General features: G+C 45.6%; 1 protein-coding gene across 3 annotated transcripts in view; it reads right to left on the bottom strand.

Annotated features, from left to right (window-relative positions):
* The window catches only part of MAST2 (microtubule associated serine/threonine kinase 2), a 245133-nt gene that overhangs the window by 20246 nt on the left and 209369 nt on the right, over positions 1-15518 (bottom strand). For all 3 annotated transcript variants that reach the window (XM_011946611.1, XM_011946619.1, XM_011946626.1), the window contains 4 exons: positions 11303-11381; positions 7410-7564; positions 5393-5468; positions 2684-2893 (listed from right to left, as the gene is read on the bottom strand). In XM_011946611.1, coding sequence (XP_011802001.1) covers positions 2684-2893; positions 5393-5468; positions 7410-7564; positions 11303-11381 — 520 coding nt within the window. The remainder of the gene's footprint in view (positions 1-2683; positions 2894-5392; positions 5469-7409; positions 7565-11302; positions 11382-15518) is intronic.

Raw genomic sequence — 15518 nt, 5'->3', positions numbered from 1 at the left:
TTTGAGACCAGCCTGGCCAACATGGTGAAACCCTGTCTCTACTAAAAATACAAAAGTTAGCTGGGCGTGGTGGCAGGCACCTGTAATCTCATCTGCTAGGGAGGCTGAGGCAGGAGAATTGCTTGAACCTGGCAGGTGGAGGTTGCAATGAGCCAAGATAGCGCCACTGCACTACAGGCTGGGTGACAGAGTAAGACTCCATCTCAAAAAAAAAAAAAAATCATCTGCCAGTTTTTCCCCTGTGGGTGTCTTTCTTTCTTTCTTTCTTTTTTTTTGAGACGGAGATTCGCTCTTGTTGCCCAGGCCAGAGTGCAATGGTGTTATCTTGGTTCACCACAACCTCCACCTCCAGGTTCAAGCAATTCTCCTGCCTCAGCCTCCCTAGTAGCTGGGATTACAGGCATATGCCACCATGCTCAGCTAATTTTGTATTTTTTGTAGAGCCAGGGTTTTCTCCATGTTGGTCAGGCTGGTCTTGAACTCCCAACCTCAGGTGATCTGCCTGCCTCGGCCTACCAAAGTGCTGGGATTACAGCACGGGCCACCATGCCCGGCTCCACTATGGGCATCTTTTACTGTAGTTATGCAAACTACTTCATCTGCAATTTCTGGAATGTACCAAGTTTCTTTACACCTTTGAGAGGTTACTTATTTATTTATTAAGAGACAGGGTCTCACCCTGTCATTCGGGCTGGAGTACAGTGGCACAATTACAGCTCACTGCAGCCTCGACCTCCAGGGCTCAGGCAATCCTCCCACCTCAGCCTCCTGAGTAGCTTGGATTACAGGTGCATGCCACCATGGCTGGCTAGTGTAGAAGGGGGGTCTCACTTTGTTGCCCAGGCTGGTCTCAAGCTCGTGGGCTCAAGTGATCCTCCCACCCTGGCCTCCCAAAGAGCTGGGATTACAGGCATGAGCCACTGTGCCCAAGCAAGAGGTTGTTTATGCTTTTTCCTAGCTTCAGTGAACTCCTATCTGTTTAAGATTTAGCCTTCCCTGAACTTTCCACAAAGAGTCAGCATATCCTTCTCTGTGCTCAGAACCTACTTACCTCTAGTGCTCATCAATCATATTGTACTGTAGTCAGTGGAAGTGAGAGAATTCATATAAAGTATTCAGTGTAGTAATAGCTGTTATTTTCATTAAGTACATGTTGATGGGTCTGTAACCCCACTGATGGCAAATTTCCTAAGGTAGAGCCTGCACTGAATTCTTTTCTGCATTCCAAAGGCCTTGCAAATTAGGAAACAGATGAACAAACTGGCTCCAAATTCAGTGCTCTTCTTATTGTATCGAACAACCTAACCACACAAGCAGTCAGTCTGGGAAAACGCCTAAAGGTTTTGAGCAAGGCTCTGACTTCAGCATTTTAGAAGATAAATCTTAAACGTACCAGGAAACTTGGAAGTTACTCTACATTAATCCTTTATCGAATGCAGTAATCCCTGATTCCTAAATGTCTCTGGGGTCCCCCTTTCCATTGCTGGAAAACTGTCAGAAAGCTTTTCTTGAACAGAAACAAATATCTACCAGTGATTTTCACGGGACTCTGGCTTTCTAAAGTTATACTTCTACAATGTTTGATTTTAAATATTTCTTTTGAAATCAGAAAAAGATAGTTTTGTAGAAGGAAGTACTTTTTCACCTATTAAATCAAACTCTTTCTTCCTGTAACTCCTGCCCACTGGACTAATTATGTCTTTCGGGGTACTGAGAACAATCTGCTCTTTTTTATATATTAGAAACTTTCCACTACTTGACAATAATCATTTCTCTAGATTGAACTGTTCCCCGAAAACGTGGATTAAACTCTGAGCTCCTCCTTATTTCTAGACGAACACACTGATGTCCTTTTGATCATCAGCCTGGGGCCCTCAGCTCAGTCGGTACTACTCCAGAGAGAGGTCTTGGTCTGGAGGTAATAAGGGGTTCTGGACTGGGAAATTCTCTAGTGACATGATGAGCTCTGGGAAGACAGGCACATTCTCTCTCCCCCAAACCATATTAATGGATAACATGGAGCCGCTGTGGTCTGAGTGAGATGGCATCTGGCCACCTTAATCAAGAGGCTGATAGCAAAGGAAGCGCTAGTGCAGGAAGCAGTGCTTAAGCAGTGCTTAAGAACTCTCATGTGCTTTGGTCTTGGCCATCTCTATTACTTTACCTTTAGCCTCCCAGAGATTTTTTCACACCAGGGAGGATCAGGTCTCAAAACATGTAAGTCCTAACTACAGAACTCTCCATGCAAATGGCTAAACCCATCATGCAAGCCTCATACCTGTTTTCCCTTGGCTGAGGATAAAACAGTCTGAAGGCTCTGCTTAAACCAGTATTTCCAGTAGAAGAAAGCCCGTCACAGCCACTGGAGCCACTTTTTGGCTTTGGGTAGCAAACCTCCTAGTCAAATACTTATGAGTACTACCCATGGTGGAGCTTCGTGCAGAGTGATACAACTTTGGATTTAGAAAAGGAACACAAGCGAGTTCCTTTGATACCAAGCAGGCTTCTCTCAGTATTGCAGGGGACTGAGGAGGAATCTAAGCCCCTCAGCTCTGCCTTTGAGGGTGGCTAAGAAGCAGTCTGTGAAGACTGAGAATACCACTAACGCCCTGATTCTAGCTTGGGATTATGAATCCAATACCAGGTAGAGGTTTTTTCAGAACCCCAGCACAAGGACACTCACATCTTGTACAAGTTTCTCCAAATTCTCTTGAAGTTCATAGAAGTATTGTGATGTAATGAGGCCACTCCGAGATTTATCCAGGCAGTCTCGAGCCATCTCAATCACCTGATGATGAATAAAGCTCAGGGCTCCATCCGCCAAGGGCAGCACGCTGTTTGGGGTGTTGGAGGAAATAAACTCTGCTAGTCGTTCTTCCATTTGTGCGGTGGCCTGGGAAGAAAAGCAAGAAACACACACTTCCCTTCTAGTCCCAGCTCAGTTGGAGCTAAGCCTGAAGGACCTGGAAATAGCAAAATAATGGGGTCCCTGTGATCCTGGTTTCCTTACACTGCATTTGGGAAACCTGATAACTGAAGACATTAATAGATCACCTTCAAGTAAAGTCAAGTCAAGATGCCTTAGCTTTATATTCAAAGCCCTCTTTCACCTGGCCTTGCCCATCTCCCCCAACTCCCTTCAGGGCAAGCTCTTTTGCTGTAAGGACACACAAGTCTTTGCTATCTTCCTCCTTTACTATGCTATTTCATGCCTGTCTGTTTATGCTGTTCCCTGTGTATGGCTTTTTCACCCTGCCAAGCCTGCCTGGCAAACTAATTCTCCTTCTAATCTCAGTTCAAGTATCGTGTCTCCCCTGGGAAGTCTTTCATTTCCCCAGGCAAACAGGTTTCCATTCCTCTATTCTTCCACTGGACCTCCCAACTGTATAAACTTAGTGTATGGGCACTGCTGGTTTCTAAACTGGGAAGTTCTTTAAGTCAGAGAGAGTTTCATTTATCTCAGGATCCTCTTACTTAACCTTAGGACCCAAGGGAGTTAGGCAGGTGCTTGGAGAGCTGCTTAGTGAACCTGTCTGGTCACAGATGGCGAGTTGGAATGGGGGACTGTGGATAGGAACATAACCTTGGCCTGGATCCCCAGCAAAGGAGAATAGAGGTCTGACTCCAAACCTCTAGGGACCTAACTAGGCATGTTTCCAGTTCCTTCCTATAGGATGAACTATTGTTGGAGAAAATGTGTTAAGATTTGCCACCAGAGGGCAAATCCTGTAATGAGTGAACCCTGACTCATGGATCCTCATATGCACGGTGAGAAGTAAAGCCTCCAGTTCTTTCTTTCCTCTTTAATACATGGTCATGTCAAAACGACAAATACACATCTGTGAATGAGTTCTTAGCTGCCTATCTAAGACTCTGCCTTATTTCTTTTGCTACCAGGTGGTGATTTCTGATTTCCAGTGTGTGTTTAGGTGAATGTATACTTACATACATATATATGTGCTGTGTCTACGTGGAGAATGAAAGAGGAAGAGGTGAAAGAGTGGGAGTAGAGGAGAAAGAAGGAAGTGAAGGAATCTTAACACATTTTCTCCAACAATAGTTCATCCTATAGGAAGGAACTGGAAACATGCCTATAAACACAAACATCAAATGCTACAAAAACACCTAATATACAAGGAGGAGGAGGAGGACAAGCATGAGATACATTTCTCAACATTATATACTCCCAAACTTCATAAACACCAAGTACATCAAAATGAATTCCTAGCTATTGTTCTGCCTCCTTCCTCACGCTTACTGTCTAGTGCCACTCCAAAGCTGGAAAGCAGACCACGGGGCACAGGTTCTGCAGTCCAGTATCCCCTCTCAGTCAGGAACAGGGCCTATCTTCAGAAGGCCAGGTCAGAGTGTACAGGCATGTGGTGTTGCGAAAGACATGCAAATGGGGCCGGGTGCAGTGGCTCATGCCTGTAATCCCAGCACTTTGGGAGGCTGAGGCAGGTGGATCACCTGAGGTCAGGAGTTCGAGACCAGTCTGGCCAACATGGCAAAACCTGTCTCTACTAAAAATACAAAAAAAATTAGCCAGGCATGGTGGTGCACGCCTGTAGTCCCGGCGTCTCAGGAGGCTGAGGCAGGAGAATTGTTTGAACCCCAGAGGCGGAGGTTACAGTGAGCCAAGATGGCGCCACTGCACTCCAGCCTGGGTGACAGAGCAAGACTCCATCTCTTAACAGAAAAAGAGACATGCAAATGGGAAACAAGATCCTAGTTCCATATACAAGGAAGTTCACAGCCAAGCAGCAGAGTTATGACTGCTACTTCTCAGCTATCTCAGGATACCAACCTACTTTCCTTCCTAAGCATTTTCCTGCTTGAAAATGAAAATTCAAATGGTACCAAGCAACTCTGAGATCTGTTTCCCACTCCTACTGCTCTCTCTGGCCTTCTTGCCAGTGCAGCCTACTTCTCTCTGTGTACTCTCTGACACCTGGTAACGAGGTGCTGCTTAAGAAATCTCTATCAAATGACGATGCCACCAGAGGGCAAATCCTGTAATGAGTGAACCCTGACTCATGGATCCTCATATGCATGGTGAGAAGTAAAGCCTCCAGTTCTTTCTTTCCTCTTTAATTAATGGTGGGATGCCTTTCTGACATTCCCCTCTGGATAACTCTACTTCTGGGTAGTGAAGAAACAAAGGCTCTGCAAATACAGTTTCCAAACTCATAGTTTCCTGCTGTCTCCTTCTCAAGCAGTCTGGAAGCCCTTGTTGCTGTGTCCACAGCCTCCTGGCTGACTTTTTGTCCTTCTTCTTGGTTATCTCTGGAGGGAGCGCTTCATTCCCTCACTCCAGAGTCTTCCCATTAGGGCTGGCTGTAGGCAGCCACCCTGGGGGGCATTGCTACTCTCCTTTTAAATGGATCCTTACCTTTGGGAATCTTTCTTTGTACACATGATTCATCATTATTATTTCACTGTCAAAGGAGACTGGGGATCGTCCAGGACTAAAAAAAGAAAAAAAATGATTGTGTTACTTTAGAGCTATGGAACTATCAAGAAGAAAGATGGCCATCCCCAGAGACCCTGCTCCTCCCACCATCTTCAGCGGCCTACATATTCCCACCTTAATGGGTACTGAGTTCTAGAGCCTTTCTTATTCCTGGAGTTTTCAGTGTACCTTGTTCAGTTCAAAATGGTACTATATGGAGCTAGGCTTGGTTTTCACAGAGACCTCTTCCAGGCTAGAAAGACCTAGAAAGGGACCTACTCCTAAGCTCACTGGTGGCTTTCCCAGGATAACCTTCCCCAGAGTAGGATTCTGTGTCCTCTTAGTTTTGGCCAATAGGGTTGGGTGTGCCCCAGCATATTCTTGGGAACAAAGCAAATAAAAAAACTACCAAAGCAACCAAAGGAAGATGGTGCACATGTACATTTTTTTCCAAACTAGCTGCAGCCAGTGGACCTAACTTAGGGATGAATGAGGCCAGTCCAGACTGTTGTGAATTATACATCTGGGTCATTTACTGAAGGGAGTCAATATGTTTTCTGCTTTAATTTATTATCTTCCCTGATAACCTAAATCTCCCCCTCTGGCTCATGTGTGGTTGTATCTCCTTAAAAAATTTCAAAGTTGGAGCCACACAGTTGAACGGATATGTGGGTCTTGCCCAGTTTACTGCCCCTGACACATGATCCCAGATGTGCTAGGTCCACAACTGTCCCACTCTGTCTTTCTTCCCTGGAATGTGCCATGTTTTGCCTGCTGTACTGCTGCACATTACCAAGGACTTAAGAGTAATTACCAGGGATTTCTCTGAGCATCACTGTGGGCCTCTCAATCTCAACTGGCCTAAAAGGTACCCTTTTCTGTGCATGGGTTATTGAGACCACCAAGACTCAGATGTTCCTCTATGAGACAGAGAAAGGCACTGGAGATTCACACCTGCTCATTTGTATGCTTGATCCTTCGCACTGAAGCCCCAGATACCATCTTCATCAATCTCTGAACCTGAACCAGTCATCGTGGTCTGGCCCAGCTTCCCTGTCACTCCTGGTGCAGTGCCAGCATTACCTGAGGGGATTCTTTCTGGGAGGAACTGCTGCTCCTCTGGGATCCTGCCCTGCACATATCAGCCAATCAATTACTTCTTGGGGACCCTGCAATACTGAGCTCAGTCATTAAAGTCATGTTCATTTGAATCTCCATCATCTTCCTTAACCTAACATTCTGGCACTGATTTACCAGCTAATGCCAAGGAGAATCAAAAATTAATCAGCAGCTGTTAAGGTTTGTTTGGTTTGATGAAGATGTGCCCAGGTGATTCACAGAATAAGAATAAAGACAGATTCAAATGGACATTTAATTCTGCTTTTGAAATGGGCTTCTTCCCCACGCCAGCAACCTATCTTCAGCAGCAACTTTTTTAGCTGGCCTAGATCATACACCCAGGGCCAATGGGTTCTGGAGCCAGATAACCATCAGAATTGATGATACCATTGTTCTCCTTTTATCGGATGTAATCTAAAGTATATTTCTGCTGCTAACTACCCTTAAACAGAACAAAAGAGGGATCACTTGACAGTATTGCTAAATACCTCCTGGGGTGATGGGTTGAGCTGTACCTGAAGCTAAAAAGAGCTTGGGCTTTGCTGAACTTGACTCACTCACGCTGACCAATGTATTATGCCAGGGGTAGCAAACTACAGCCTGCAGACCAACTATGGCCTAATACTTTTTTTTTTTTTTTGGTAAATAAAGTTTATATATTATTTGTGGATACTTACTACAACAGCAGAGTTGAGGAATGTGACAGAGATCTATGACCTATAAAGCCTAAAAATATTTACTGTCTTGGCCCTTTATAGCACAAGTGTGCCCACCCCTGTGCTATGCAAACAAGCTGAAATCCACATGCACCGGGACAGTGGGCAGACAGCACTCTCACCTGAGGCTCCGGGAGCGGGGCCGCATGGCTGGGGACTGCCGTCCCTCCTCATCTGGTACGCTCTCTGTGCTGAAATGCTTCGTCAAAAAGTGCAGCTCATCAGCTGTAGGCTGGAAAGGCAACTGATGCAGCTTTTCCTGTGAGGAGCATGATGACTAGAGGGGAAAACATCAAGAAGTGGCATTAAAGACAGGTGCCAGAGCAGTCCACGAATGGGGAAGGACTGAAAATGGTCAGGGAACTTCCCAGTCACTATAAACCCAAAGCAGGTCTTCTTTCCTCCACTCCCTTAGCCTTGTCTGTGCTTGATCCTATTCTTCTCCAGCCCTTCAGAGCCCTCAGCCCTGAGGAACCCAATATACTGGAGTCCTTCAAAGGTTGTGCAGGGAGTTGGGCCCAGACCTTCATGGAATTTTAGAACTGCAAAAGTAGTTAATAAATCATGCTTCCTCACTTGGGACATGTTCTAGGTATGCCCAGCTGCAAATAACATCCTCTTAATCCCTTCCACAATCTTGAGAGAGCCACCCTGGGGGCAGCTCAGCAATGTTTCCTTTTGGCTGGTATCTGAAGAAGTGCCTTTTCTGGGGTTGTAAAGGCTGCGCCCAGACTCAAGCTGGCCACTGTATTATGCCAGGGGTTAGCCAACTACAGCCTACAGACCAGCTATGGCCTGGTGTCCAGCAGGTAAGAAAATCCAGCAGGGAAGAAAATTACTTTTACATCTGGACCGAAGATTAGGCTTGACCTGAAAACATTCATGAATTCTAAACATGGCTCAGTGACTGAGGACTCCTCACAACAGCACTGCCAGTCTCAACAGGCCATCCGAGGGAGGGTGCTCGGCTATCACAGGACTTCCTCAGGCACAGCTAATGCTGAAGCACCCATTCAGCCCCAGGACTGGGGAACTCCCCCCATTACCTGACAAGACTAACAAAGACAACAGGCAAGTTAAACATTGTCAGCCCAAGTTCTACTTACCAAACTGATCACTGATCTGGGGTTTTTGTTTTTGTTTTTGAGACAGAGTTTTGCTCTTGTTGCCCAGGCTGGACTGCAATGGCACGATCTTGGCTTACTGCAACCTCCACCTCCCGGGTTCAAGCGACTCTCCTGCCTCAGTACTCCTGAGTAGTTGGGGATTACAGGCATGCACCACCATGCCTGGGTAATTTTGTATTTTTAATAAAGACGGGGTTTCTCCATGTTGGTCAGGCTGGTCTGGAACTGCCGACCTCAGGTGATCCGCCTGCCTTGGCCTCCCAAAGTGCTGGAATTACTGGTGTGAGCCACTGCGCCCAGCCTGTTTGTTTTTTTTTTTCAGAGACAAGATTTTGTTCTGTTGTCCTGGCTGGAGTGCAGTGGAGTGATCGTAGCTCACTGCTGCCTCAAACTTCTGGGCTCAAGCGATTCTCATGCCTCAGCTTCCCAAGCAGCTGAAACTGCAGGTGCACGACACCATGTCCAGCTATTTTTTTTTTTTAATAAAGTGACAGGGTCTTGCTGTGTTGTCCAGGCTGGTCTTTTGGAACTCCTACTCTGACCTCCCAAAGTGCTGAGATTATAGGCCTGAGCTACTGCTTCCAGAGCCAGGGTTTAAATATCTAAATCCATTTAAGAATCAAAGCTAGGCCGGGCGCGGTGGCTCACGCTTGTAATCCTGGCACTTTGGGAGGCCGAGGTGGGCAGATCACGAGGTCAGCAGATCGAGACCATCCTGGCTAACACGGTGAAACCCCGTCTCTACTAAAAACTACAAAAAAACACTAGCCGGGCGAGGTGCCGGCAGGCGCCTGTAGTCCCAGCTACTTGGGAGGCTGAGGCAGGAGAATGGCGTGAACCCGGGAGGCAGAGCTTGCAGTGAGCCAAGATCGTGCCACAGCACTCCAGCATGGGCGACAGAGTGAGACTCCGCCTCAAAAAAAAAAAAAAAAAGAAAGAAGAATCAAAGCTAAAGCACCACACTGAGACAACTCTGTTGTCACAGGCTTAATAAACAAGTGAGAAGTCAGCATTTCTTTTTGGCTAACAGTACACATTTTCTCTCACAGAATGCTATAATACATGAAGTTATAAACAGCTAGTGAGATGTCTCCATAGGGTTATTTCTTGGCCACATTTTAATAAATGATTTGGATCAAAGTTGCAAAAAGTATTCTTACCAGCTATAGCTAACATGAAACTAGTGAGGCAATGTAAACTACAGTGGGCAAAACTGGTATTTTAAAGAATCCTAGTAAGCTGGAGCAATGAGTTAAGTCTATTAAAATTTGCAGAAAAGGAATATTTACACATAGATCAGACTTACCTTGGTTCTAAAAAAATCACTTGTTTGAGTAAAGAGTTATGGGAAAGGGGATTTTTTCTTTTTTTTTTTTGAGATGGAGTCTTGCTCTGTTGCCCAGGCTGGAGTGCAGTGGCATGATCTCGGCTTGCTGCAATCTCCACTCACTGCAATCTCTGCCTCCTGGTGGTTCAAACGATTATCCTGCCTCAGCCTCCCGAGACGCTGGGACTACAGGTGCCTGCCACCACGCCCAGCTAATTTTCTGTATTTTTAGTAGAGATGGGGTTTCACCAGGTTAGCCAGGATGGTCTCAATCTCCTGACCTTGTGATCTGCCCGCCTCAGCCTACCAAAGTGCTGGGATTACAGGTATGAGCCACCGCACCCGGCCTGGAAAAGGGGATGTTTATTAGGGAAAGACCTTAAACTTAACAGCTGCCAAAGACCAATGACATCTTTGGATTAATGTGATAGTAATATCTAGGTTGGGAGAGGAAATGTACTCCTTTTCCCTGCTCGAGATTCAGGAATAAAGGCACAATGAGCAGGGAAGACCTGAAGAATGCTGCAAGCAATGGGGATGGGGTCAGCAGGTCTACGGCCTGCTTCTGTATGGCTTGCAAAGACTAAAACATTTACTCTATATTCGGCCCTTTACAGAAAAAGTTGGCCAAGCTTGTGACTGTGGTTTTAATAAAAAGTTGCTCGGCTGGGTGTGGTAGTTCATGCCTGTAATCCAAGCACTTTGGGAAGCCAAGGCAGATGGATGGCTTGAGCCGAGGAATTTGAGACCAGCCTGGGAAACATGATGAAACCCCGTCTCTACAAAAAATTAGCCTGCTACAGGGTGGGCATGCCCCTGCAGTCCCAGTCTACTCAGGAGGCTGAGGTGGGAGGATCATTTGAGCCTGGGGAGGTTGAAGCTGCAGTGAGCCGTGATTGTGCCACTGTACTCCAGCCTGGGCAACAGTGGCACTCTGTTTCAAAAAAAAAAAAAAAAAAAAAGGTTGCTCAATGAGGGCTTACTTAAGGGTCAATTGTGCATAGCAGCAATTAGTACAGCTCTTGTGTTTTAGGCTAAAACATTCTCCATAAGAAACGTTTTAGAGACAGGTCCAGCTTTTTGCTTCATACACATCAAACTTGGATATCAAATAACAATCACTCTTCCCTTCTTTTTTGAAAGAAAAAGGCAAAAAAGAGAGGAGAGTCTACCAAGTGTTTCGGATATGAGAAAGGTGATCTATCTGCTCTTGGTTCCAGTTCTAGAAATAAGAATGGAGGAGTAGGAGAAGTGTGCTTAGGAGCCCCCATATCTGGTCTCACTGTCAAAGCAAAAGTTCATCCTCAAGCTCTCCTCTGCCTCCACTAGAAGTAACTGATTCCCAGAGAGGGCACTGGTCATCCTTTCTGAAGGCACTTATGGAGCTGGCTATGGTTGGAAAGGGACACCAGTCCTCTGTTGCACCCAGCATCATCTCTAAGCAACCTCTTTGAGTTTGACTTTGGAGAAAAAGTTGACAACCATTTTGTAACACTAGATAACCCAAAGGGAAGTACTTCCTCAGGGTGAAGGAAATATGGCCACAGATTTGGCTACTTACTGAGACAGTGGAGCTAGGAGTGTTAGTTCCATATCCTGAAGAGGGCAAAGAGGCCAAAGACCAGCGCCGCCCATCAGTCCTGTATGCAAGAAAAAAGTATTAGGCAGTTTCTATAGGACTACACCCTGACCCACAACCTGCCTGTCTGTCCATCAGCATTTGGGGGCAGTTGATTCACTGTAGGGCTCCTCCTTAAGACATTACTGCTCAGTCCAGTACATGCTTTTATCTCTCTCTCCTACAGAGGGCTTATTGTTCTTTTCCCTGAAAAGACAGACATCTCTGACTATAAAATAGTCCATGACTTTGTATAACAGAAGAACATCTGTCATACAACACTGTGGTTTTGGAATAAACATTTTCATACTCTCAACTTACTTTCATAGAAACAATGACAGAGGATTCCAGCTACAGGCAACATCACAAGATAGAACTGCCACTGAAATGCAGCTATTTCCATTTGTGAAGGCTCCATGTTAAGGGCTCTTCGGTCTTCCCCAGGCCACTGGCTGACAACAGGAAGAAGTGGGCCACCACCTGGGTCTGAACTGAGCTAATCAATGGGAAATAGTTATAGGCTGCCTAGGGGCCATTAGGACTCATAAAACCAATCTTTGGGAATGTTTGTCGAAGAGTGACAGTAACTTTATGAAAGAGGAGAGAGGTGACATATGCTTAGCTGTATATGAGGCTTTGGGGGAGGCTTCCTGCTGCTCTCAAAAGGATGCTCCCCAAAGCTCTCATGAAAACAAACAACCCTCCCCACACACACACAGTTATTTGCTTTACTGTAGAGGGGAAAGATCAAGCAAGGATCTAGTTTGAAACTTTTATAACATGAACGTGTGATTCTTTGCTTGGACTGTGGGATGTGGTGTATTCTTTTTTTGTAGGGCTTAAGGGTACAGCCTGCTCTGGTTGAAGTTAGATACTTTTTTTGCTGCTACTCACAGAACCTTAGACTATCAGCAATGGAGGATCTTTATAAGTTCATATTAAAATTTACAGAGAAAACACTAGGATCTTGAGGTTTGTTCAAGGCTTCATGGTTATGGCAGGGACAGGGAGAGGAAGAAGCAAAAAGGAATACATCTTGCTGGGGCTTCTCCCTTCAAAGCACTCCTCCCCACCCTCACCAATACCTAGCAGCTTTTCTACTCCATTCTGTAAGGGGTGAGTCGAAGGTTCCATGCCACATGCACATGACTCAAACTTCATGCCACCCTGGCAGCAGCACATATAGGCTATAACTCTGCTGGAACCTAGTCTCTGAGGTTCAGACATGTCCAGGAAGGTGCTCAGACATGATGTTCTCTCTGACCTCTTTGCTGGGTCCTGGGAGCACCACACAATAAAGCAAGTTGGTTCCAGGAAACAGCTCAGCAAAGATGAGACAAGTATAACTCATGGATGGATTTCCCAAACCCTTGTCAAATACACTTTTGCACATGTGAGTTTTCCTCCCCTTAGATAGAAATGAAAACCAGTTGCATGGCAGCTATTTCTCTGTATAATGAACGGCAGGGGCCACCAGAGTCAGGAAGAAATGCCACCACATGATGCCTCTATTTCCTCTATCTGGTCACCGCAGTCACCTGACTGTGCAAAGTTGTGGGAATAAGGATGACTTGTCCCTAAGCTCAGAAGTTTGGAACTATTCGGCAATTCCTGCATCCAAGCACATGAGCTCTGAGCCTTGGTTCCAGCAGGTAGAGGGAGATCCCTTTGGGCCTCTTTGCAAGATATGAAAGGCCCAATGTTCATACCCAGTCAGAGAAGAATCATCACAACCAGTTTTCACCAACCACAACATCACAAACCATATTGTCTCGCCATGCATAGCAGTTTCCCAGCCCCTCTCCCCATTATACCCGCTATTACCTGTCAGCTCTGTGGCTATGGCTGTAGTAAAAAAATACACATTACAGTGAGAACCAAAGGAACCAGAGAGAGTAATCTTTTTGAATCTTGGTATTTGGTCTAGCTTGGCACATTCCTTCTGTTTAGGAATGTGTGATAGTTTGAAGTGAAATTGTAGGACCAATGGGTCTATCCTTAGTGTTCAATCTGTCTTTTGTTTGATATTGCAAACCAATGTGATCCTCCAAAGCACCAGCCAGTAACACAGAAACAAACAATTCCTGATACTCTGTTTGGCAGGGTTGAAACACTTCTCCCCACCCCACCAATAACCAGCAGCTTTTCCTCCCCCATTGTAAGAGGACAGCCCAGAGATCCATGTTCCATGCACATGACTCAAATGTCATGCCACTTAGCATAGACCTGTTTGTGTCTCAGTGGTAAAAAACAGGCCCTGAAGCCTCCCAGTTGGTCCTACTCCCAAACCGAGGCAATGAAACAGACCCACGGTATCAATGGAACAGGCTGTTCCCACTGCCTAGAATGGTTTACACACACCTGGGTCCTCACACCTAATGTGCCAGCTGCTTCTCATCCTTCAGAGAGGCTTTACATGGCCACCCAATGGAGGTTCTCTGGCTTTAGTCTCTTCCTGTTCTTTTCTTGTTTTGTTTTTTTGAGATGAAGTTTCACTCTGACGCCCAGGCTGGAGTGCAGTGGCACAATCTCGGCTCACTGCAAACTCTGCCTCTCGGATTCAAGTGATTCTCCTGCCTCAGCCTCCCGAGTAGCTGAGATTACAGACCTGCGCCACCATGCCCGGCTAATATTTGTATTTTTAGTAGAGATGGTGTTTCACCATGTTGGCCAGGCTGGTCTCAAACTCCCGACTTCAAGTGATCCACCTGCTTCGGCCTCCCAAAGTGCTGGGATTACAGGCGTGAGCCACTGCGACCAGCCCTCTTCCTGTTCTTTCATGCAGCATCATGCTCTTTCCCTCTATGGTGCTTGTCATAATTTATAACCGCATACTTGTTTGTCTTTCTCTCCCACTACTCATTTGTCTTCCCGCCAGGACACAGAGCTTTCAACAAATGAAGGTATCTCTATTAAAGGTGACTTGATCGTGGTTGAATTGAGACGGAAAATATGCAAATAAGAAACTATCACAAGAACAGCAAACACCGCATGTTCTCACTCATAGGTGGGAACTAAACAATGACATCACTTGGACTCGGGAAAGGGAATATCACACACTGGGGCTTATCACGGGGAGAGGGGAGGGGGGAGGGATTGCATTGGGAGGTATACCTGATGTAAATGATGAGTTGATGGGTGCAGCACACCAACATGGTACAAGTATACGTATGTAACAAACCTACACGTTATGCACATGTACCCTAGAACTTAAAGTATAATAAAAAAAAAAAAAAAGAAAAGAAAATATCAGGAACTGAAAAGTACTATTTTGAAAATAAAACTGGATGATTTGATGGAGAAAGACAAGAAGGCCCCTTTAGATTGAATGTTTAGGGAAGGCCTCTCTGAAGAGGTGACGTTTAAGATGAGATATGAATCATAAGGATGAGTTAGCTAAATGAAGATTTTGAGGGAGCAGAATTCCTTACAGAGGAAACAACCAGTACACAGACTCTCCTACATCCTGAGTTTCAGGGAAGTAGGGACTATGTCTATTTTGCTACCACTGCATAACTAAGCACCCAGCCGAGTGTGCCTGGCTCTACTTGGTGGTGCTCAGCAAATATTCATCGAATGAATGAAAAATAACTCAATGCCACCTATGGGGATCTGGCCACGGGTCTTGGTGTCCCAGCTTATACCTACTCTGAGAGTACAGTTTATATACAGTCCAGGCAAGAAGTCTGGGATAAGTCTTTCCACCTGGGTTGGAAAAACAAATACATCAATCCAGCATATTCTTATACTGTAAGTGATCTTATCTGGATCCTTGCTTAACAAATTGGAAGTTCCACAGGGTAGGAGACATGAGCCCGTGGAACAACCCTGGATAAAATTTGTTTTGAATAAGGTAAGTGGGTTGAGGGAGGAAACCCAAGTCAGTCATCAAACTTATCCCAACCTGTTCATGTTCTTTTCAGTCAAAAATAATCCTAGAAAGAGGATGGATTTCTTTTGGGTTATCATTGGAATAGTGAGTTAACACTGTTTCCAGGAGCCTCCCCTTTTCCTAATATGTCTTTTATTAAAAAGTAGTCTAGGCCGGGCGCGGTGGCTCAAGCCCGTAATCCCAGCACTTTGGGAGGCCAAGACGGGCGGATCACGAGGTCAGGAGATCGAGACAATCCTAGAAAGAGGATGGATTTCTTTTGGGTTA

The sequence above is a fragment of the Colobus angolensis genome, unplaced genomic scaffold, assembly GCF_000951035.1.
Source record: "Colobus angolensis palliatus isolate OR3802 unplaced genomic scaffold, Cang.pa_1.0 Scaffold106, whole genome shotgun sequence".
In the NCBI taxonomy this organism is placed as follows: Eukaryota; Metazoa; Chordata; class Mammalia; order Primates; family Cercopithecidae; genus Colobus; species Colobus angolensis.
This window is presented reverse-complemented; position numbering and strand designations above follow the sequence as displayed.